The 23,487-nt window shown below is 35.0% G+C and overlaps 1 protein-coding gene across 2 annotated transcripts in view; it reads right to left on the bottom strand.

Annotated features, from left to right (window-relative positions):
- Nucleotides 1–1,549, bottom strand: part of LOC137241233 (apolipoprotein D-like) — a 40,677-nt gene extending 39,128 nt beyond the window's left edge. For both annotated transcript variants that reach the window (XM_067768601.1, XM_067768602.1), the window contains exon 1: nt 1,427–1,549. In XM_067768601.1, coding sequence (XP_067624702.1) covers nt 1,427–1,449 — 23 coding nt within the window. In that variant the 5' untranslated portion in view covers nt 1,450–1,549. The remainder of the gene's footprint in view (nt 1–1,426) is intronic.
- Nucleotides 1,550–23,487: the final 21,938 nt, after the last annotated feature.

The raw sequence follows: 23,487 nt of genomic DNA, 5'->3' as shown, positions 1-23,487 counted from the left end.
CAAATAGTACAAGAGGTGAGTTTAGGATTTTTATTGTAATGAAATTTGACCTGGCATTGATAAAAGTTTGCGTATTTTTTTTTACTAGAATGTTAAACATTTTTATTACAAATATTTCTCAAAAAATATTATTTAAAATAGAAAAAGTCTCAAAATTTACAGCTCTTTAGTAAAAAAGTATTCATGTCACCGAATACAAAATTTAGAAGAAAACGAATGAAAATTATAAATTTGGATGCTGTTCCAAACTGTTGTCACTTTTCGCGAAGAACTGTTCCCCCAAAGTGAAACGAAGTTAATATACGAAGAGAGACAGCATGTGGAAATTTCTATAGGAATAAAATTTACTAGATTGATAAGACGAAATGTGTCGAGAAAGATAGTATTTCTGTATCACAACAAATTCGATAAAATTTTTTGGATAGTTGAAATTGGCTAAGAAGATTCATAATGCGAGAAAATCTTACGGCAGAACTGGATAAAAACCTTTGAAGACATTTGAGAGGTAAAAGGGGGATACCCTCGCCTATGTCTTGCAGCAGCTGGGTTAACAGCAAGCGCTTCTAGGAAGTCAAATAATGAAAAATGGAAATGCATTTGTGTCGCATAAATAAAAGTACGAAAGTATGTCCCTGCGAATAAATAGATTAGAGAAAAATTTTTGGTTTTGCTCAACTCTCAAATGTTTCCAAAAAATCTCTGTTTGGACCATTCACCGCAATAAAATATTAAAACAAAGGAAAATTCTAAACGTTAGAGTTGATGATAGCCTGAATATCTGCTTGAAGGAAAAATTTCTGGTAAAGTATTTATTGTTTGTTTATGAAATGAATATTTATATCGCCCTAGTAACTGCAAAACGTATTGGATTATTTACTTCTTAGTGTTAGGCGATAAAATTGTGTAATAATTGCTGGCAGGGGAACGTTGATATGTATTTCAACCGACGGCAGAAATAAACTACGGAATTTATAACGTGGCCGAATCGATCCTCTTGGTATTTTTAAATTTTGTTTGAGTGTGAACGCATTGAATGTAGCCAATAGCCTATCAGAAATCAGATTCATCGAGCTCAATAAGGTTATGTTAGATTGAACTGGCTGGTCCGTGAGGACCTCACATAAACTATATGCGTCCATTGCGTTTAACGACCAAACTGAGAAATAATATTTAAAACCAGGACCTATCTTATAAAATTACACCGTCCTCTTGATAAAGCTTTCTAGGACCTATACCAATAGCTGTTTCACGATCTGATTTAAACACAGGAAAAATTCAAAAACAGGATGTATATATTTCTCAAAATTTAAACCAAAAGGACATATAGCAGTATGTCCTTTGCTTATATATCTAATTGATTATTAAAATATCTTTTAATTTACAACACTATTTTTTTCTGAATGTATAATATAATTTAGTTACTTACATAGCAAACTGATGTTTTAGCATTTTGTATAGTATTATCTTGTAAAGATCAGAACCAAATATATATCACTTAAGTCTTCTACACTTAAACTGACAATGTCATATTAAAATTTTTCACACCTTTTATACTTGTACTCTATGCCGATTTTTTTTAGCGAAAATTCCACACAAACACAAAACAGATTATACCATTCCAAATAAAAAAACAAAAACGGTAAGTAGCCTAAGTTCGAGTAACATTGTATATACCCTACATAAAAAATCAGAGACACACAAAGCGACAGTTTCGCAATAGGTTTATGTCCGTAAATTTTTCTCAGATACATATACAAATTTCCATTTTCTACATACTCGCGTCTCTATGATGTGCATTTCGTAACACAGTGTAAAAAAAAATAAACTGTTTGGCAAATTTTCGTGTATTTACAAAGGATGTATTGTTGTTGTTGTTGTTGTAGCAATGCTCGCCCCACCTAATAGCCGCGATCGATCACAAATTGTCATCAATATCCTCTAACGGGAGTCCAAGGAAACTTGCCGTTTCACCAGGGGTGGACCATAAGGAAAGGGGTGTTAGAGGCGTTGGTTCCACATTACAATTAAAGAGATGGTTGGTGTCATGTGGGGACACATTGCAAGCGGGGCATACATTTTGTATGTCGGGGTTGATTCTGGATAGGTAAGAGTTTAACCTGTTACAGTATCCAGAACGAAGTTGAGCAAGAGTGATACGCGTTTCCCTGGGGAGTATGCGTTCCTCTTCTGCGAGTTCTGGATATTTTTCTTCAAGTACTGGATTCACCGGGCAATTCCCGACATAAAGGTCCGACGCCTGTCTATGGAGTTCACCAAGGACCTGCTTGTGTTTTTTCGCTTCATACGGCTGGGTTCTCAGGTGCCGTATTTCCTCAAAATGCTCACGGAGATGACTCCTTAGGCCCCTAGGCGGTGTTGGTTCGTCAATCAGATGTCTGTTGGGATGCCCAGGTTTCTGGGTATTCAACAGAAACTGTTTGGTCAGCATCTCATTTCTCTCCCTGATGGGGAGTATTCTCGCCTCATTATGCAGATGGTGTTCTGGGGACATAAGAAGACAGCCCGTGGCGATTCTGAGAGCAGTATTTTGGCAGGCCTGTAGTTTCTTCCAGTGGTTGGTTTTTAGGCTTGGCGACCATATGGGTGACGCGTAGCACGTAATCGGCTGGCTAATTGCTTTGTATGTGGTCAAGAGCGTTTCTTTATCTTTTCCCCAGGTACGGCCAGCAAGGGATTTGAGGATTTTATTACGGCTCTGAATTCTTGGAACAATTGCGGTTGCGTGCGCACCAAAATGTAGATCCTGATCAAACGTCACACCCAAGATTTTGGGGTGTAGGACAGTCGGTAGCGTAGTGCCATCGACGTGGGATGTATTGTTTTCTGCTTATTGATTTAACCCTTGGTTGGTCATCCTGTGTTGGTGAAAACATAAATGTCAAATGGATCCATCTGCTAGGTAGCTATCCTGCACATATAATCTAGCTTAACTGGAGATAGTAAGACGGCCCTTAATTACTACCTCCGAAATTATGATAATCGGATGCATATCGGGACAGTGGTAGCCACACTTGTATCAACAGCGCTGAAGTCTGAACAATATGGATTTAAATTAATTAATAAAAGTTTGCGACTATTTCAGAACCACCTAAGAATGAACCAAATAGAAACGCTTTAAAAAGGTCTAATTCAATCGCAGGTGGTTTGAAATTGTCGCAGCCTTTAATTAATTGATTTAAATATAGCTCGAACCTAAGCGCTACAAATGTGAGTACTAAATGTCGCGCTTTTCATCCGATTGTTGGCCGTTCAGCACAGTTCGTTTTTTGTTCTGGGTATTAATTTTTGTTCTAAAACTTATTGGTTTTTATGATTCAATAACACACAATACTAGTTTGGTTTCCTTAAAGTGCTATGAAAAGGCAATTATAAGCTCAAAAAATAAATTATTTACCTTTAAGAGACACGTATTGTTTAATTTATCTCATTCGTACACTTTTTTGCGTATATTGAAAATGCGCCAAGCAAGCAGAACATAAAAAGTTTTAAAAGTGAAAAAATCAATTTTCATCTCTTTTATCTATAAATATAAGCAGACGTGGCAGACGTTGTTCTGCCCTAACTTTGATCTATCTATATAAGTTTTAAGAAGTTTTTATCTCTTACTCTCCCACCCCCTTTTTCTTATCCTTTTATTCACTCCTCCTTCTGCCTTTCTCTTTCTATGCATCTCTTTCTCCCTCTCCGTCTTTTCCGATCTATCTTCATTTAACTCCATCTCTTTCTCAGTCACTCTTTTCTTTTTCTAGTTCTTATCCTTATCCATCCCTTATTCCCAGTCCCAGTCAAAGTCCACGTTGCAGTCCCAGCCCTTCCAGCCTAATCCAGGCAAAAGTATGCCTCAATGATGAACTATTAACCATTTATGCTGCGTGCTGTAGTGCCAAGAAGTATGACTGTGTGATTCGTAAATCAACACCCCTTCGTTCTGTTGAAGTAGGTGCAAGCTAACTAATAAAATGAAAAGGAAAATACGGATTTGGGCTATCCCATATTAATAGTGAATTTTTTTAAAATTAAGCCAACATGAAAGCAGTATCAAGTTTAAGTGAGTTCGCCTTTCCGCTATGCAACTGAATTTGGCAAACATTGTAACGCTTGATTATGTCAGCAAAAACATTTTTTTATACTACGTCAAATGGTTTGCCGTCCATTTTGACTACAAAGTGACAACTAAGTTGACCAATAAATGAAAACTTTAATAACCCATTTACCATGAAAATTTCATTTGCTAACATGTTGGCATTTTATTTTCGTTTGCCGACTGGCGTCCCATCATCATAATGAAATTGGTTGTGAAATAAATGAACACAAAATTTTAGCGTGGATTTTGACCATGAACTTCTTTATCGACTTTGAGCTAGTACCCTGCAAAAAACGTTGGATCATGTGGTCCACTGGGGTACTTACCTTTATACTCCACTGTAATGCAGCAATGGACCAACTCATGTTTCTACACGAACATATTGTAATCCGATCATTGCGCGTTTTTAACGATTGTAATCACTACACGATGTTTATTGGATTGTGGGTACTCCAGGATTACTCTGATGTAAAGCTGAGCTGGAGTATATGGTTCAGTCCTAGGACATCGCAATGTTAATTGGACCATATTTTTTGTATGAATTGTGGTTAATTTTGGAGCACTCGCACTCATACATTCAAGCATGGAGTACTCGCTACTTTTGCAGGGGACGATGAATTCGTGGCGGTTTTCGAAATGGTACCACCGCAATATGCCAGTAAATGATTTGTTCTTTCTTTTCAGTTTCTCTTAGAAAAATATAATAATTGAATATTCAATTATTATAAGCCGGTGTTAAGCTCATGAATTCTTAATAATTTTTATTTGGTGAAAAATAATACTTTTCTTAATTTATTTACTTAATTAATTTCATAAATATATGCATAGGCACTATCGCAATGACAAGACGCAAATCCCATTTCTGGGCCTGCAAGATTGCGGCTAATACATACGAATGTACGTTGTCAGCGAATGTTCCATAAAAACAACGATAATGCAGTTTCTTATGGGTGCTATCTATTATTGAGTTATGTACAATCTAAAGAAAGCTGTGAAGGGATGGGAATTCCCGGAGCTCGATGCCTTAGTATCTAGGTCTTACATTTGTTTCGTTAATATACCTAATTCATTCGTACAGTAAAGGATTTAGTTATAAACATGAAAGGGATCGGTCGAAGGATACAAAAAAATAAAATAATGTTCCGAAACCCTTTCAACTTTAGTCACTGACTTTAATACTTTTTTTTTTGCTGTGGGTTCATTGGGAAATATTTTGTTATTTTTAAGTTATTATTTTTCTAGTTTTTGCCGTTTGTTTATACAAAGCAAACAAAAGCACATTAATTAAGCTTTCAATTATGAGGTTTTAAAATTGGGCACCTGTTTATTTGAACAAAAAAATGAAACTATTTTTAAGATATTTTTCACCTGTTCAAAAGTAAACAAAGAAGTATTTCTTGGAAAATAAATAATAAAGTGGCATTTAAACTGCAGAAATTCTCACCTATTCCCAATATCAAATACTTTGCAAATGACTAAATTAACTTTATAACAATCTATGATTGGTTTTCACTTGGTCGAATTTGATCACTAATTTGGTCAAATAAAAAAAAAAACGGCTTGTCATACAACGTCAAATGGTTTTGCCATCCGCTTTGACTACAAAGCTACAATTCAATTGGTCAATAAGTCGCCGTTTCCACACAAAATGTTTGGTTGCTGATTATGGCAACTTCTCTTTTGGAATTGCTTATTATATTTACACATAGCGACTCCTTTTAAGCAACAGTTTGACATTTCATTTCATTTCATTAAAAAAATTGTTTTTTTTATTAAAGGATTGTGAATTATTGGAAATATGAATAAAAATTATAAAAATGTGTGTTTCAAATCAAAAAAAAAAAAAAAATCTTCAATAAAAACAGTTTAAACAAGTAAGGAAGTCTAAGTTCGGGTGAAAACGAACACTACATACCCAGCTGTACACTTGAAATGCTGTTGTTGTTTGTTTTATGTGCTTAATAGTGTTACAAGGCTGCGCAATAATACATATACAAATGGTTCTACTCTGAACTAATTTCCGTTTAAAGGAAGCAAAAGGGATACAGAGGCTAACACCAATGAACTTGAGCGGGTAATAATGCAGTTTTCCTTCAGATAAGGGGATTTCCCTACTGTTTATTTTAAAATAAATATATAAGAGAACAATAAACATAAATATACAAGTGCCATTGTACTAAAAAGCGTTACTACAAAAAAAGGGCAGGGTTATTAACGAAAATTTCCAAAATTTATTAGAAATAGCTTATTACCTGCATCTACGCACTTTTACAAAATCTTTTATATAAAAGAAGGCGACTTAACCGATTTAGTCCATTTTTACTGAAAATATTTACTGTGAAAAGTCATACATGTGCACCAAATTTTTCGCCGAGTTATGGCTCCAGAAACGTTGGGAAATGCATTGTAAGAAATGGGCAGTGCCACGCCCATTTTTAAAGATTTGAATTTTTTCCCATTTCTTGTTATAATGGCACAAAGTGCGATTGGTATAAAACTATTTTTCGCTAAGATTTAACTTATTATTTTTGCCTACGACCCTTTTTAAAGTCATTTATATAAAATTGGTCCTTAACCAATCTTATCCATTTTTACTAGACAATTGTTTTTGTTTTTATCGGCCTACAGATAAATGCTTCAAGGTTCGATTCGAGCTCAAGGCCAGAACAACATTTTTTTTTCTAATGATAATTATTGTTATTTTTGAATTTTTCTATAATTGAAAAATTGTATTTTGTTTTTGGAATAGTAAGTAGAAATTTTTTCAGACAACCTGCCGTAGCTACGCAGATAGATCCGTTTCGAAGGGTGCTAAGCCTTCATCACCAATACGCTTTAGGCACGCTGAGCTGAGCTCACAGAGTATATTAATTTTGTTCATATAACGGTACCCCGTAACGGCATAATCTAATCGAGATAGATATAGACTTCTATATATCAAATTGATCTGGGCGAAAAAAGAAATTCATTTAGCCATGTCCGTCCGTCCGTCTGTCCGTTAACACGATAACTTGAGTAAATTTTGAGGTATCTTAATGAAAATTGGTATGTAAGTTCCTGAGCACTCATTTCAGATCGCTGTTTAAAATGAATGAAATCAGACTATAACCACGCCCACTTTTTCGATATCGAAAATTTCAAAAAAGTGCGATAATTCATTACCGAACAAGGATAAAGCGATGAAACTTGGTAGGTGGGTTGACCTTATGACACAGGATAGAGAATTAGTAATATTTTGGACAATGGGTGTGGCACCGCCCACTTTTAAAAGAAGTTAATTTGAAAGTTTTGAAAGCTATTAATTAAAACATTAAAAATTTGTGTTTCAAATCAAAAAAAAAAGTTCAATAAAAACAGTTTAACAAAAAAACAGAATTGGAGCCGTAACCTGGGTAGCGCAGGACACGAATGCAGAACGTGCTTAACTGCTTAACTGTTTCTTCCTGCAGCTCACATTTCCTACACCTTCTGTTACTACCAAGGCCTAAGAAATAGGTGTGTGACGCCAGAAGGCAGTGTCCAGTTAGAATGCCCATCATGAGCTTCAAGTCTTCTCTTTAGAGATATTAGACACTTTGTGAGTGTAATATCGTTGGCTTTGCATATGATGTTATAAATTTTGCAGCCGCACGCTTTTGTCTAGTTGCTTTTCCAGCTTGATGGATCATATACAGCACCTGTCCCCTTTTGATTTCTCGAAGGTTCAATAAAAAAATGATGATGCAGTTTCTTATGGGTACTATTTAAAGATCTATTCATGTATCTATTATTGAGTTGTGTAACGTGTAAAGAAGTGGCGTAAAAATAGGGTGACAGGGCTGAAAAAATGCCATGGACCCCCGGGCCATCAGGCCTCGAGCTCAAAAATATTTTTTCAAATTGTACCTGAGTATTTTATTTTATTTGAAAAGTATATTTTTATAAGTTCTGTTTAAGGAAAGTAAAGACCATATACAATTTCAAGTTATCGTTAAGCCCTTCAAACAAACTAAACAAAAATATGTTGATTAATTTTTAAAGATATACACTTTACAAGTGAGAGAAATTATTGATAGTTGTGCAAATTTTTTTTGAAACATTTCAAAAATGTTATAATTTTTTTAAGCATAGTATCAAAAGATGGAATATTTTATCAAGTTTTATATATAATAAAGAAAGTGAGTCTTCAAATTCAATAATACTAAATAAATTACAAGATGGGCAGAACGTTATGATGTCGTTCTTGTTTTAAAAGTCCGGTTTGTTGAAGTCCAAAAAGCGCCAAGAAAAATATTCTGTTAAATTGCAAATCAAGTGAAAAAAATTAAGGTGTTTCATTTAAAAAGAAGATCGAAAACTAAAAATTTGTTATATTATTGGTTTTCCATTTCAATATCCTACTTACTATCGACGCAGCCTCTAAAGCGACGGATCAGTCTAAAGGCACGGATCTTTCAAATGCCTTAAAACGTTTGAAAATTTTTCGAGAAGAATTGGAAAGGTATCGACATGAATTTTAATGAATTGTAGCAGAAAAATGGTCCATCACCCTTTAATTTTCTAAAACTCGCCAGAGACTGGTACAACGCCATTTTTATGAGCTTTGCGAAGATGAGCAAATTGAACATACATATTTTATCGATTATAATAATTATTGGACATTATTATAAACCAACTAAAATCGCGTTTCATTCCAAGGAACGAAATTGTTCCGAATTCCAGCAGCCTTCCACTGTTGATGAGTGCTTTAGTTCAGAGTAATATATTATCCAGAGACGGACTGGAACTGGGATTAGGACTAGGACTGGGACTGAGACTCGGAGTGCGACTGGGACTGGGACTGGAATAAAATACATACCACCCTCTGGGACAGGCAATAAAGGATGCAGAAGAATGAGAAGAAATTTAGAGAAGAGAAAAGAGAGAAGGAGATTGAGAAAGAGATAGAATGAGACGAAGATAGAGATAGATGAAGCGAAAAAGACGGAGGGAGGAGTGAATAAAAGGATTAGGAAAAAGTGAAGAGGGGGAGGACAGAGTTAGACGGAAAAAGCTTATTAAAATGTATGCAGATAGACCAAAATTAGGGCAGAACAATCGATTGTTCAGATAAGTAACTTTTCGTAATTTCTGCCCCATTTTAACAGCTAGAAACTTGAAATTTCACCAAATGCTTACGTAAATAGCATATATTGTTGTCTAAATAAATGATAGAGATCGGGTTTATATAGTATATACTAGAGATATACGCCGCCGATTTTGGTCGTTTTTCGATCGCCGCTGGACTGTATGTTTTATTTATTCATGTTCATACATAAACATTTTGCGGGCGGCCAGAAAGATTTATATTTGTGTATGACAAAGAACACTAGAATACATATTGCAAGTTAAACGATTAATATTAGGGACAATTGTCCGCTATGATTTCTGAAATTCAAGTTCTATTTTTCTAGTTTTTGCCATTTGTTTATACAAAGCAAACAAAACACATTAATTAAGGTTTCAATTATGAGGTTTTAAGATTAATCACCTATTTATTTGAACAAAAAGAAAAAAACTGTTTTAAGATATTTTTCACCTGTTCAAAAATCAACAAAGAAGTATTTTTTTGGAAAATAAATTAAGTGACATTAAACCTTCAGAAGTTCTCACCTATTCCCAACATTAAATACTTTGCAAATGACTATATCAACGTTGTAACAATCTATAGCTTGGTTTTCGCTTGGACAATTTTGGTCAAATCAATAAAAAACGGCTTGTCACACAACGTCAAAAGCGATAATTAAGTTCACTGCTGATTACCGGCAATTTGTCTTTGGATTTGCTTATCATATTTACACACGGCGACACTTTTTAAGCAACATGACATCTCACTTCATCTCATTCCAAAAAGTTGTTTTATTTATTGAAGATTAGAAAAATTGTTTTGAAATATTGGAAGTACCTATCAATTAAAACCAAGGAAAATTTAGTACCAGGTGTTGTTATCCCAACAGCTGATTGCTTCTTGATTATTTTCCATACAAATCTTGTACAACAATACCTGTGTTTTTTTACATCTATATACGTTAACGCTAAGCGTTAAACTTTAAATACACCTCTGAAATTTATGCGCATAAAGTTAGTACTACTAAATTTCAATACGCATTATACTCAGATGTAACTGAAAGATGTGTCTATGTTTCACCCTCTACATTAATTCTATGTATCCTATGCGTGTCCACTATTCATCGCAACTGATTCAGCTATATGTTATACACAGATATACAACAGAGGGTTGTGTCTCCGCTTTTCGGTACACCCTGCGCTGCAGCTAGTTGTTTAACCACTGCCGCTAGATGGGTCTCCTAAGTATTATCTAAGCGAGGATAAGCGTTTCTTTTACGCGCAAACGAAACGTATACGCGTGTAAAAAAAAACACGCCCAATATGTCAGTTATGTATATATGAGCCGTGTTTTTTTTCACACGCGTATACGTTTACGTAGCGGCAGTGGTAAAATAACTACAGCTACAGCACAGGGTGTACCGAAAAGCGGAGACACAACCCTCTGATGGCTATAGGGTATAACATATAGCTGAATCGGATGCGATGGATTATGGACACACACCATTTTAAAAGATGATACAAAGAATTAGTGTAGAGGTGAAACATAGACACATATTTCAGTTACATCTGAGTATAATGCGTATTGAAATTTAGTAGTACTAACTTTATGCGCAGAAATTTCAGAGGTGTATTTAAAGTTTACCGCTTCGCAGTCCATGTAAAGTTTAGCGCAAACGTATATACCTAGGTGAAAAAAAAGCACAGCTAACAACAATGAAAACATGAAAATAAAATGTAAAATTACAAAGGTGGAAATTGTTTGGATAGAATTATTAACAATTATATATGTATTTAAACATGTGTATCACCAGCTACATCAAGGCGTCAAAAGAATACGATTTTTTGTTGCAAATTGTATACATTGTGCAGCGTATCGTAAAAAAGTTAAATTAAATATATAAATAAGTATGGTACTTGATGTTTGTAGTACACTTGTCAAAAACAACTTGGATACGTATACATACGTTTGTTAGTACGTATGCATATACATTAGACTGGGTCGATTTATTAACGGATATCGATTTTTCGATAGGATTTGGGCTCAGGAAAAAAAGTTCCCAAAAAAATAATTTTCGAGCCTGCGAAAAAAAATGGCGAAAGGGTCAATTTCGCGACCAAAAACCACCAAATATATTTTTTTTTTTCAAAAAACTGTTACCGCCAACGTTTCGACTAGAGTTTAAAAAAAAATAATAATTTTTTGGTTAAGAGGAGTGTTTTGGTCGAAAAATTTACCCTTTCGTCATTTTTTTCGCAGGCTCGAAAATAATTTTTTTGAGTATGCGTAGTGGAACTTTTATTCCTGAGCCCAAATCCTATCGAAAAATCGATGGCGCGATATCGGTTAACTTTCGTCCATACAAATAGACCCAGGTTAATATACATACATACATATATACAAAAAAGAGAAATAGTAAAAAAATGATTATATGCATAATAGGTATGCAGCGGAGATGTCAGCTGTATCTTCTTTTCTGTTGACAGTCCTGTTTCTCATTTCTGTTGTGAATCCTTTACTTCACTTTATCCCTCGTTTCTTTATCCAATATTTTCACATTGGACAGATCAGCTGAATTCCCGCTTTCGGTGTGTGCTGAGAGGGAGCTGTATTGTTTTCTATTTTGTTAATGTCCGACCCATGCTCTTTGAGCCGAACACCTAGTGTATGTTTTGTTGTACCTATATATATTTGGTTACATTAGCCGTGTTTTTTAACACGCGTATATCCGTTTAGGCTTAAACTTTATATGGACTGCTAAGCGACAAATTTTAAATACACCTATGAAATTGCTGCGCATATTTCAATATGCATTATACTCAAATGTAACTGATATACATATGTGTCTTTGTTTCACCCTCTACACTAATTCTATGTATTCTGTGTGTGTCCACAATTCATCGCAACTGATTCAGCTATATGTTATACCCTATGGCCATCAGAGCGTTGTGTCTCCGCTTTTCGGTACACCCTGTTGCTGTAGCTAGTTGTTTAACCACAGCCGCTAGATGGGTCTCCTAAGCATTATCTAAGCGAGGATAGGCGTTTTTTTTCACGCGCAAACGAAACGTATACGCGTGTAAAAAAACACGGCTATTATTCTTTATCATTCCCTTTACATGCTATTTGGTAAACGATATTGTTTTGTTGTAAATGTGGGATAGGGCTTTTTGTTTTTGTGAACACGCTTTGTAGAGTGCGTTTCGATTTATAAGCCAAGCATGTGTTGTTGTTGTGTGTTATTTCAGAGCCGAAGGTTTCTTTTGGTTTCGGAAGGCCTGCCGATATACTTTTGATCATTTTTATTACAAACATATCAACAACACTAAACCAACAATGAAAAATTATTACGAACACATGAAATACAAATATGTACAGAATACCTGCAAAACACTGAAACGTTATAGCAAACAAAAACAAAAATTGACCAGGTTTACGAGACAACTTAAATTTTTGTTGGAATGCAAGAAGTATGGTCTAATCCCAACTCATCTAAACAATGTCACCAAAAGTATAGCGATCACTACAACCTCTCACAAGGTTAAACAGCAATTGGAGACCTCAAAACGTAATTTTCTTAACAAAATACTTAATATAGAGATTACACAAATGAACATCAACATCAAAGTAACTAGAAATAATACATACCACGCGTCACAGAGTTTAAAACGAGACATACGCGAAACAGAATTTCAGACGTTTACGGACAGCCAACACTATCTATATCAGAGAGTCATTAAGGAAGTAGAAACTAAACATACTACAAAATTAAACATACCTAAGTTGTAAATTTGTTGCTGTTTTAGTTTATGTTTTAACAACGATTGGTTCGTAAATAAAACTGGCATAGTTTTTCCGTACGAGGTAAAATAGTTGCTTTCACTTGGAAGGAAGTTCGCGATACCACCAACAACAAAAAATCTCAAACCTACAACAATAATTGCGGAAATGGAGCAAATAATATAAAGTTAGACGACGACAAGAACAGAGACATAGCAAGAAACAAACGTAGTAATGTTATTTTACATTTGAAACGGGGAGGAAGGTTCAATCCCACAGAAAGATTCATATTGGAAACTTTTAATAGAACAAAACAGTTCTTAAATATGCACAAAAATAGCATAGTCACTGACGCGGACAAGAGAAATAAAACAGTGGTTCTTTACAAGACGTATACTTAGGCAAGATGGAAAGGATACTGGAAGATAAAAATACTTACAAAACACTAAGAAAGGAACCTACAAACGATCTCAAACGTAAAAACAACAAACTGGTCGATGCCTTATGCAAGAACATAGTAATTAACATAAGCGAAAAACAACGTCTGGTGTGCTCAAACGTTTGAAATCGAATGGTAAGTCCGTCGAAATCAGTGGAATTCTGGGTATCAAAACGTCTTCTGCTTTGTACTTCCCTTTCAAAATTGGTGCTTCGATAACGTTACCCATTAGCTTCTTCACAGCGAGTCTGGTACCATTGCAAAGTCCTGGCACGTTAATGTTGCGCAGCATAATAATCGATGCTCCAATTTTTAATCGTAAATTATGAGGTGGTAGGCCTGGCAAATTGGGTGAGTTTAAGAATTCAGTTGGATAATTTACGACACCATCTTGATCAGTAATATTATCCATTGACTTATATTCAACTTTGCCACCAGATAGTTGATCCAGAATAGCTGCATTTATACCACTGACGTCTTTATTTTTGCTAGCTAAAATTGCTCTTTCGCTGAGCCAATCATAGTTTTTGTAATGTTGAACAATGTTTGGAAATACACTGTGTATCAATGCCTCTTTATTTAGACTGTGCAAAAGTGCAGAAATTGTTAAGCAATGTAATCATTCCTGTTGGATCGAACGACATTTGGCTATTTCCGATTTTCAGTAATTGCTGTGAAAATTCAGCTGCTGACTTATCGTTTTGTAGTTGAACACGTACGTTTGTAGTAAGTGTAAGCGTGTTTACATGTCTCCATAAATACGATGATTTTAAACATGTATTGATTTCATCTGCAGCAGTGGGTTTTGGGATCACAGATAATGTTTGTCTGAAATCTCCAGCCAATAAAATCATTTCACCTCAAAAGACTGTTTGGCTTCCTTGTAGATCTTTCAAAGTTATATCAAGTGCTTCCAATGATTTCTTGTGTGCCATAGTACATTCGTCCCATACGATGAGCTTACATACTTTAAGAACTTTTCAATTACAGATGATTTCGAATTATTACATGTTAGTGTTTCATTTACCTGCATATTCAAATGCAACTTCAATGCAGAATGTGCTGTGGGACCGCCTTCCAGTAATGTAGCCGCAATTCCGGAAGAAGCGAGTGGCAATGCAACGTTATTATCTGATCGAATTGTTGCTAAAATCAGTGAAATCAAAAAGGTCTTGCTTGTTCCCCCAGAAGCATCCAAAGAAAACAATCTACCAGTTCCATGGCTAACATTATTCATGATTGCATCATAGACATGTTGGTCATTCAGTTTCGTTAAATTTGATGGTACAAATGTGTTTAGTTCATTACAATCATAATGGTATTCACGCTCCAGTTCTCGATTGAACATATCATGCATTGGACGATTTGCTGCTGGCATGTCCAATTGTACTAACGATTTGCTTGACATCGACAAACAAATGTCGTCAAGCCTTATCAATATTTCATTGTAAATTTCCAATGAGAATTCCAACTCATAATTTGCAGTATTTCGACGCATTTGGTTTAAAATATCATCTACCATATAATCTTTGAAATTATTCCATAATTCCATTGGATTAGATGGGGGGGAGCACATTGCAATTATTATCGAAAATAATGTTCGTATTTGATGTGGACTGGCTATTACAGCTGAAACGGCAATGCTTATCATCCTCCAACAAGTTTAATTGTTGACATGCTTCGCGATATGTAGCGCACAATTCACCATTAATTTTTCTTAAAACTTGAAATGATGTTGGGCCACGAACATTAATTAACAACAATCGCAAGTAAAAACACTCAGCATTATTTGGATGAACTGCATAAATGCGTCCTTATGCATCTGTTGAGAACACATTAGGACGACCTTGAACTGGTTTTCCTTGTCTTCGCCTTCGTTTTCCTGGATTTATCCCATGTGAAATATTGTGGCACTTCTGCATATAGCAATGTTCTTGCAAAATCGTCCGATTGACATAAATGAAAAAAGGCAGTCAAAGTTGTAGACGGTGCGCTTGTTGCTCTAAGCGCTGCGTTTTCACGAGTAAAATAACGCGTTGGCTATTTTCAAGGTGAACCGCTAAATGAACGACTGTTGGATGTCTTTCGTGTATTGGGAATTAAAAAATTCGCCATATCGCTTCGTTACAGCTTCTATAACGTTTCATTTGATATTTTTAATCTCGTCATTGTCATTTTGGACTGCACCGAATACAGCCATATCGCTTCTTTTATTTACATATTTGCAAATGTATTTAATTGATTTAACGGAACTACAGTATTCCACGTTAAAATGCGCTTTGAATGTTTTGGACAACAATGGACAATATGGAACAATCCAACGATTGTCAACTTCAACATTTTGATTTCCCATCTTAATTATCGTTGACTTACCATTGTCATCAGTGGATCGACGACGATATGCCGAATATCCATCGTCACATGTGGCCGTATCCGAAATTAATGCTCATGGGCATCGCTTCGAACATTTTCCATCAATCATGCACGGAGAGTTCACATTCAATGCACCGCAAGGTCCATGCATCATATCTTTTGTGACGACTTCGAACAAATCTGGATCAATCGTTTGATCTGGTATTTCAGCTGATATCACACTATCAATTTGATCCGGTGTAATTTTATCAACCAACCAAATCAAAATGTGTGCGTGCAGTAATCCCCGCTTTTGCCATTCAACGGAATACATATAACAACGCACCTCTCCAAACACTCTATGTTTGATAATAAAGTCCATAGGTGATTTTAGTTTTAGTTTGAAAATACGTGCAGTTATGTCGTGTCGATCTATTGAGGATTGGCCAGGAAACAAATGGTCTTTGATTTCTCTCCATTGCGGATTACATGTAAAAGTACAAAACAGATCCGGCCGTCCATAAGCGAGAACACACGCCGTGGCATCCTGTGCATATTCATGCGTGTGTCGCGGGCTAGCAGTATATATTGCTGGTAATATGATCATTCTACCGATGTTATTCTACCGTAAGCGAATGTATTCCTCGGACCATAACTTAGTCTGGTTGAATTTGATATAGTTTAAGCGCATGGTCTCAATTTTTGCATACATATCCGCGACAAATTGGTGGAACAATCTTCTGCATTTCATAATGTGAGATTCTTCATTTTCACGAATCATTAATCGATATGAATATAATTCATAGCGCAAACTTTTTTTTCTTTTCTGCGCCTGAATTAAAAAAAAAATCACATTTGTTAGATTATTATTATCATATGTGAATATTTTTGATGTGCAAGCATCTTTGCTTGCGGTACGGGGGAATTTGAATGTAAGATGTAAGATGTAAGTGTAAGATGTAAGGTATGCGTGGGTATGGGTATGTATATGGGGGATGGTATGGATATGAGGGATATATGATGTAAGATGTAAGATGTAAGGTATGGTTGGGTATGGGTATGTATATGTAGGATGGTATGGATATGGGATTCTTCATTTTCACGAATCAATCATTGATATGAATAAATGTAGGGTGTAAGATGTAAGATGTAAGATGTAAAATGTAGGGTATGGATGGGTACGGGTAATAATGTCGGCAACGATTTTGATATCGATTTCGATATCGACAGCGATAACGATTTCGATATCGATAACGTTTTGGGCAATATCTCGAGACCCTATTCACCCAGATGTATGAAAAGTACCCTCTGCTAAAGAACTCATCAACAGCTTTCATTTGATATCCATATTGTATAAACACACTCTAGGGCTATCTGGGTCCACGTTTTGGCCTATATCTCGAGACCCTAGTCACCCAGGGGTACGAAAAGTACCCCATATTAAAGTACTCATCAGAAGCTTCCATTTGGTACCCATATTATACAAACACATCGTAGGGTTATCCGGGTCCACATTTTGACCTATATCTAAGGACCCTAGACATTTTTTAAACATTTTTTTGCTAAAAACCTTCCCCTATTTGATCCCTATAATATGAAAAAAGAACGAATGAAATTGGCCTTGTATCGGCCCCAAAACATGGACAGGAACGAACATCATTTCATTTTTATATATATAGATAATAATAATATAAAGTATTTACCTGAAATATCAGAACCCATCACAATTACTCAATTCAATTGGCTTAAAACTTAAAATATTCATGTTAAAACATGCGATTTCACATAGGTTAAAATAAAAAATATAACACGCTTTTCAAAAATAGCTAAATTCCGATTACTTGACGCCAGGTATGCGATGGATGGGAAGGGGTAGAATTATTGTTCCCCTGTATATTCTTAAGCTATGGGAGTGCTTTTTGTTTGTTATTGTTGCAACTTTCAGAAATTCAATTATGGCCGCCTAAATGTCTAAAATCTACCTATATGCGGCGTACGTTGTAACGCCCGAGATCGAATGAATGTTGCGTTATTTTTTCTGTTTTGTTTGTTGATAATTTAATTTATTGTTCTGTAAATTGAATTGAATTTTGTACGCACATTTTGTGAAACTTTCTGTTAAAACATTTTATTCTTGTATCTTATTGTAATGCATGTGGGTGCACAATAGTTTTGGTTTTTTCGTTCGGTGCAAAGATAAAAAAATTTTTTGGTGTTCCAACGCTAGAGCAAGCAACATATAGCTGGCCATGGGAAAAGCAGGGACTCTCTAAATTTAAGCCTGCAACAATAAGCGATTGTCCTTGTGCTTTGTTGATTCTAATTGCAAAAGCAAGGCGTACAGGAAACTGTAAGCGCTTAACATTTAATGGCAAATCTGTAGGAATCATTGGGATTCGTGGTATGAGCACATCTTCACTTTTGTTTTTACCGCTGATGATTGTTGCTTCGATTACATTCTTCATTAATTTCTAAACGCAAAGTCTGGTTCCATTGCACAATTTTGGTGGGTTTAAATTCCGAAGAAGCATTACTGGTGAGCCGATTTTCAAAGCTGATATATGCGCAGGCATTCCTTTTGGTTCTAAGGAGTTTAGAAATTCATTTGGATAATTCACAATTTTATCTTTATCTGTAACTGTGTCGATTGATTTATATTTCGTCACTTCACCAGGAAATTGGTTTTGAATGCGATCATTGATTTTGTTAACATGATCATTTCGTTCGAATAGACAAAAAACAAAAACATTCAAATTTAAAATTCTTAATTCTGAAATATGAAATATGAAAAACTTTCGGCTTGATCGAAGGAACCTAGAGCCAAAATTTGGTGATGATTGAAGTATGGCAAACACGTTTTCATAGGGAACACACACACAGAATTTGATTTTTATAGAGGACTAGAAGACTCGGCAGACGTTGCCCTGCCCTAAATTTGGCCTATCTGCATACATTTGAATAAACTTTTTCCGTCTGACTCTGCCCTCCCCCCTCTTCACTTTTTCCTAATCCTTTTATTCACTCCTCCCTCCGTCTTTTGCGCTTCATATATCTCCATCTTCTTCTCATTCTATCTCTTTCTCAATCTCCTTCTCTCTTTTCTCTTCTCTCAACTCTTTCTATTTCTTCTGCATCCCTTATTGCCTGTCCCAGAGGCTTGTATGTATTTTATTCCAATCCCAGTCCCAGTCCCACTCCGAGTCAGAGTGATATATATAGATTTTTATTTTTCACACTTCACTATAATATTAAAGCGAAATGCAGACATTCGTTGCTTTTGAAATTCGGCTTAAAAATTGCACTTAGAACAACTATAGAATCTCCTGAATTAAAAAAAATGTCTTAGTACTTCAAATCGCGGGCCCCCTTAGAAACCCCGGCCCCCCTCTCGCCGGCCCTGGTGATGTGCTATATATATAAATGTAGGATTTGTTAATTAAAAATAGAATGTAATTTAAGGTTTTATTTTTTTTTCCTTTCTCTATTTTACATTCATTTTTTTTAAATTGAATTAGTTAACAAATTTATATTTTATAGTTATTTTTTAAAATAATATTTTTTAAAGAAATTAAATATTTAACCAAAAATTATTTTAATTATTTTCGTATGCGTAACCGTATATGCCTCGCTTGAATTCCTCGTTACAAACTGAAAAAATATTGTTTGCATTTCAAAAGTACACTTGATAATTTTCAATGAAATAGATTTGAAATTATAAAGTGTTTCATATAACAAGTAGCTACACACTATAATTTAATTAAAACATAAATATCCTACCGAATGATATAATCCTACATTCGGCTATCCTGACAGTCATTCGCCCCGAATGATAGGTTCCCATGGTTTCATGAACTCTGCCACTGAAGTTGTTTTGTTAGGTCCTTCATGCTCTCCTACTTTCTGCACATTATACCTATCATGATTTAGAACATCTGTGACTTTATATGGCCCAAGAAAACGAGCCCTAAGTTTAGTACATACACCAAATTGTGTCTTTTTTATAGCTACTAAATCTCCTATTTTGTATTTATTAGCTATTCTACGATTACGATTGAAAGTTTTACGGTTTTCTTCCTGCATTTTGCTGATGTTTTCTTTAACCTCAGACCTAACGCGTTCTCTTTCTTCATTTAATTAATCTAATTCCAGGTTCTCTAATAACTCTCGTAAATCTTGGTTTTCAGCTGTGCGCATGTCTAATCCCGTTAGTATTTTAAAAGGCGTTACTTTTGTACTACGCGGAGGAGTATTATTAATTAAGCGTTGAACCTCATCTACATGACGATACCATTGAGTTGGATTTTCCAAACACAATTTACTAACCATTGGAATGATTATCCTGTGCATGCGTTGAACTTGCCCATTGCCACGGGGAACACCAGTTGTTATCATTAAATGCTGTATATTTTCACTGACACAATATGCTTGAAACTGTTGACTAGTAAATGCTGAAGCCCTGTCTGTAATAATACGTCTTGGGTTACCAACATTTATTGATTGTTTTCGCAAGCGTTCTACCACTTCGTCGGCACCTGTCGATTTTGTAGGGTACAACCATACAAATTTAGAAAAACTATCCACAACAACAAGAATGTAATTATATTTCTTCCGAGTTTCTGACAAAGGACCAACGTGATCTATATGATATGTTCCTAAAGGTTCTGAAGCTTTGTCAATTGGCGTTAACAAGCCTTCTTTCTTCCAGCTTTCGCGTCCATCATGATACATTCAATACAACTTTTCACTATTCTACCCACCTTTTCGTTTAATTTTGGAATATAGTACCTATTTTGCAACAGCTCCTGTGTTTTTTTAGTCCCTACATGACCCTGTCTATGCGCAATTTTTATAATTTCATCCTCCATATCTTCTGGAACTACTAAAAGCTCTTTATTCATGTCCTTATACAAAATTCCATTCTTCTCAAAATAATCGTCGTAAACATCCTTTTTAAGTACTTTCTTCACTACTCTAATCCATTCATCCCTACTCTGAGCCTGTTCAAGTCTAACTTTTAATGAATCTTCGACTAATAACAGACAATACACACGACTGAGGGCATCCACATGTTTCATCTGAGTTCCACTTCTATGTTCAACCGAATAATCAAACTGTTGTAAGTACATTGACCACCGCATAACCCTGTCTGGCATGTCAACTTTATTCATAGTCACAGCGAAAGCATTGCAGTCAGTGACTATCTTAAACCGAATATCTTTAAGATACACTCGCCACTTCTTTAACGCCTGAATAATAGCTAAAACTTCTAACTCGTATGAGCAATATTTCTCCTCGCATGACGTAGTTTTGCGACTTAAATATTCAACAGGATGAAAATTTTGATCCTCTGAGTCTTTTTGCATCAATACTGCACCGTATCCATATTTTGAAGCATCCGTATGTATTTCCGTTATAGCATTTGGATTATATAATTTAAGAGCAGGAGCTACCACCATCCCATGTTTCAACTCCTTAATAGCTAAAATCTGATCATCGGCTATTACAAATTTCACATCCTTTCTAAGCAAATCTGACAGAGGTTTTGCTATTTCTGCGTATTTGTTAATAAACCGTCTAAAATAAGACGTTAGACCCAAAAATCGTTGCAACTCTTTCCTATTCTTTGGAACTGGAAAATCACGTATTGCTTTTGTTTTACATTCGGAAGGTAAAATCTTACCATCCTTGATTATATAACCTAAAAATGAAATTTGTTCTGTGAGAAACTGACACTTTGCCCACTTAATCTTTAATCCATATTTCATAGCAACATCTAAGACCCTTTTAAATTTATTAATTCCTTCATCGATATCCTTGGCTGGAATCACGATACCATCCATATAAATTATTACTGTACCATCTTTTAATAAATCGCGATATACTGCCTGAATGTATAGGCAAAACACTGCAGGAGAGTTAGAAATCCCAAATGGCACATAACAAAATTCGAATTGCCCACAATGTGTAACAAAAGCCGTATACTTACGTGAATTCGGTTCTATAGGCACATGGAAAAAATCATTAGCTAAATCCAATGTAGTAAAAATATTTGCACCTTGCAACTGCTCTAGAACTTCGTCTATCAGGGCCATAGGAAAATTGTCCCGCACTATCTTTTCATTTATTTTCCTATAATCACAACACAGACGTTTAGTTCCATCTTTCTTAGGGACTAGAACTACTGGAGCTGCATTCTCAGATGTGCTCGGAACAATTATCCCGTCTTTTAACCAGACATCGATTTGCTCATCAATAAATAAGATCCTCGAATTTTCTCATAAACCCGAATCTTTTCTTTTAATACTCTTAAATTTGTAGCGTCATATAAAACTGCTTTGTTTAACCGAGAATCGGGTATTCCATCAATAAAATATTCTATCACACTAGCTTCATCTACCTGTATTGGACTACCTATCTCAATCAAGGCATACAGATGCTCATTAAGACTCTCTTTTGGTCGTTTTTGCCTCTGCCTCATTATTTTATGAACTTCTGCCACACTTAAATGTTTCCCAAATTCATCAATTTATGTTTCTTTAAGTGTCGTCCAACCTCTTACAGACACTAAACCTCTCACAAATAATTTAGCTGCACCCCGCAACAATTGCTTTGCATACACAAATTTTTGCAAATCATCCCAACCCACTGTGTCGGCAATATCTTCAAATTCCCGAACCCAATGGTTAACATCATAGTGATCGTCTCCAGAGAACGAATTTACACTATCCTGAATATCTCGCAATGTAAAATTAACTTTTCTAGAATTCCTACTCAATTGCCTATCTGCAATTGCTTCAACAAAATCTGAGTTTGACGACTCATCATCACTTACAACATCACCTACCCCAAGATGTTCCATTAAACGGTTACAAAGAGTTTGCTTCCGCCCCACTGTATCTAAATTAAATTCTCTCAATTCCACTACTGACATTGAACGAATAGATTGTGCAACCATATTTAGTATCTAATAATCACGCAATTTAATACAAAAAAAAAAAAAAAATTATATATATAGATGTATATATATGTATATATATTTGTAAACCCAAATTAATTCGGTTTTTATCACACACAAATTATAAAATGCAAAACTATTTCATTCAAAGCTATTTCATGCAAAAATAACTAATATGTATTAAAATCAAAGAATCATAAATATCTTCAAATAGGCTGCTTCCAAATTTTCACCAGTCAGTTGATTGTTGTCTCAATTTTATTCCCGATTCGGACAATTTTTGATTCCTCATTTTAAATTGTTTATTCATGCATACATGATTGATTCGTTTTGCTTCGTAGTTACTTATTTCTGTTTTCGCTTTCACTTGTTTTTCATCTTTATTTATTCTGTCATAAAATATTTCAATTCTTTTCTATTTACTTTTTGAAATATGTTTCACTGTCAATTCGCCTTTTCACAAAACTCTCCAATAACTAATTTCTTTTATTTAAATTCGCCGTTTCGTTTTCCAAATTTTTGTTTCACTACAATATTTTGTCTCGTGCGCAATATTCTTATTCTATTGCAACTGCTCACTCTTCTTTTTCAAAGCATTCGTATTTATATGTAAAATAATGACTCTCATTTTTGTAGCAATATTTTATCGCATGAACTTTCTCAGAATTTATTTAACACTCTTTCAAGGCGAATATTTCACTAAATTCGCCATTCTTTTGGAAAATATCGAATTCTTTTCACAAATATCGTATTCTATAATTCATTACGTG

Source organism: Eurosta solidaginis, chromosome 2 (genome assembly GCF_040869045.1).
Source record: "Eurosta solidaginis isolate ZX-2024a chromosome 2, ASM4086904v1, whole genome shotgun sequence".
In the NCBI taxonomy this organism is placed as follows: Eukaryota; Metazoa; Arthropoda; class Insecta; order Diptera; family Tephritidae; genus Eurosta; species Eurosta solidaginis.
The sequence above is the reverse complement of the archived record's forward strand: the minus strand, read 5'-3'. Positions and strand labels throughout refer to the sequence as shown.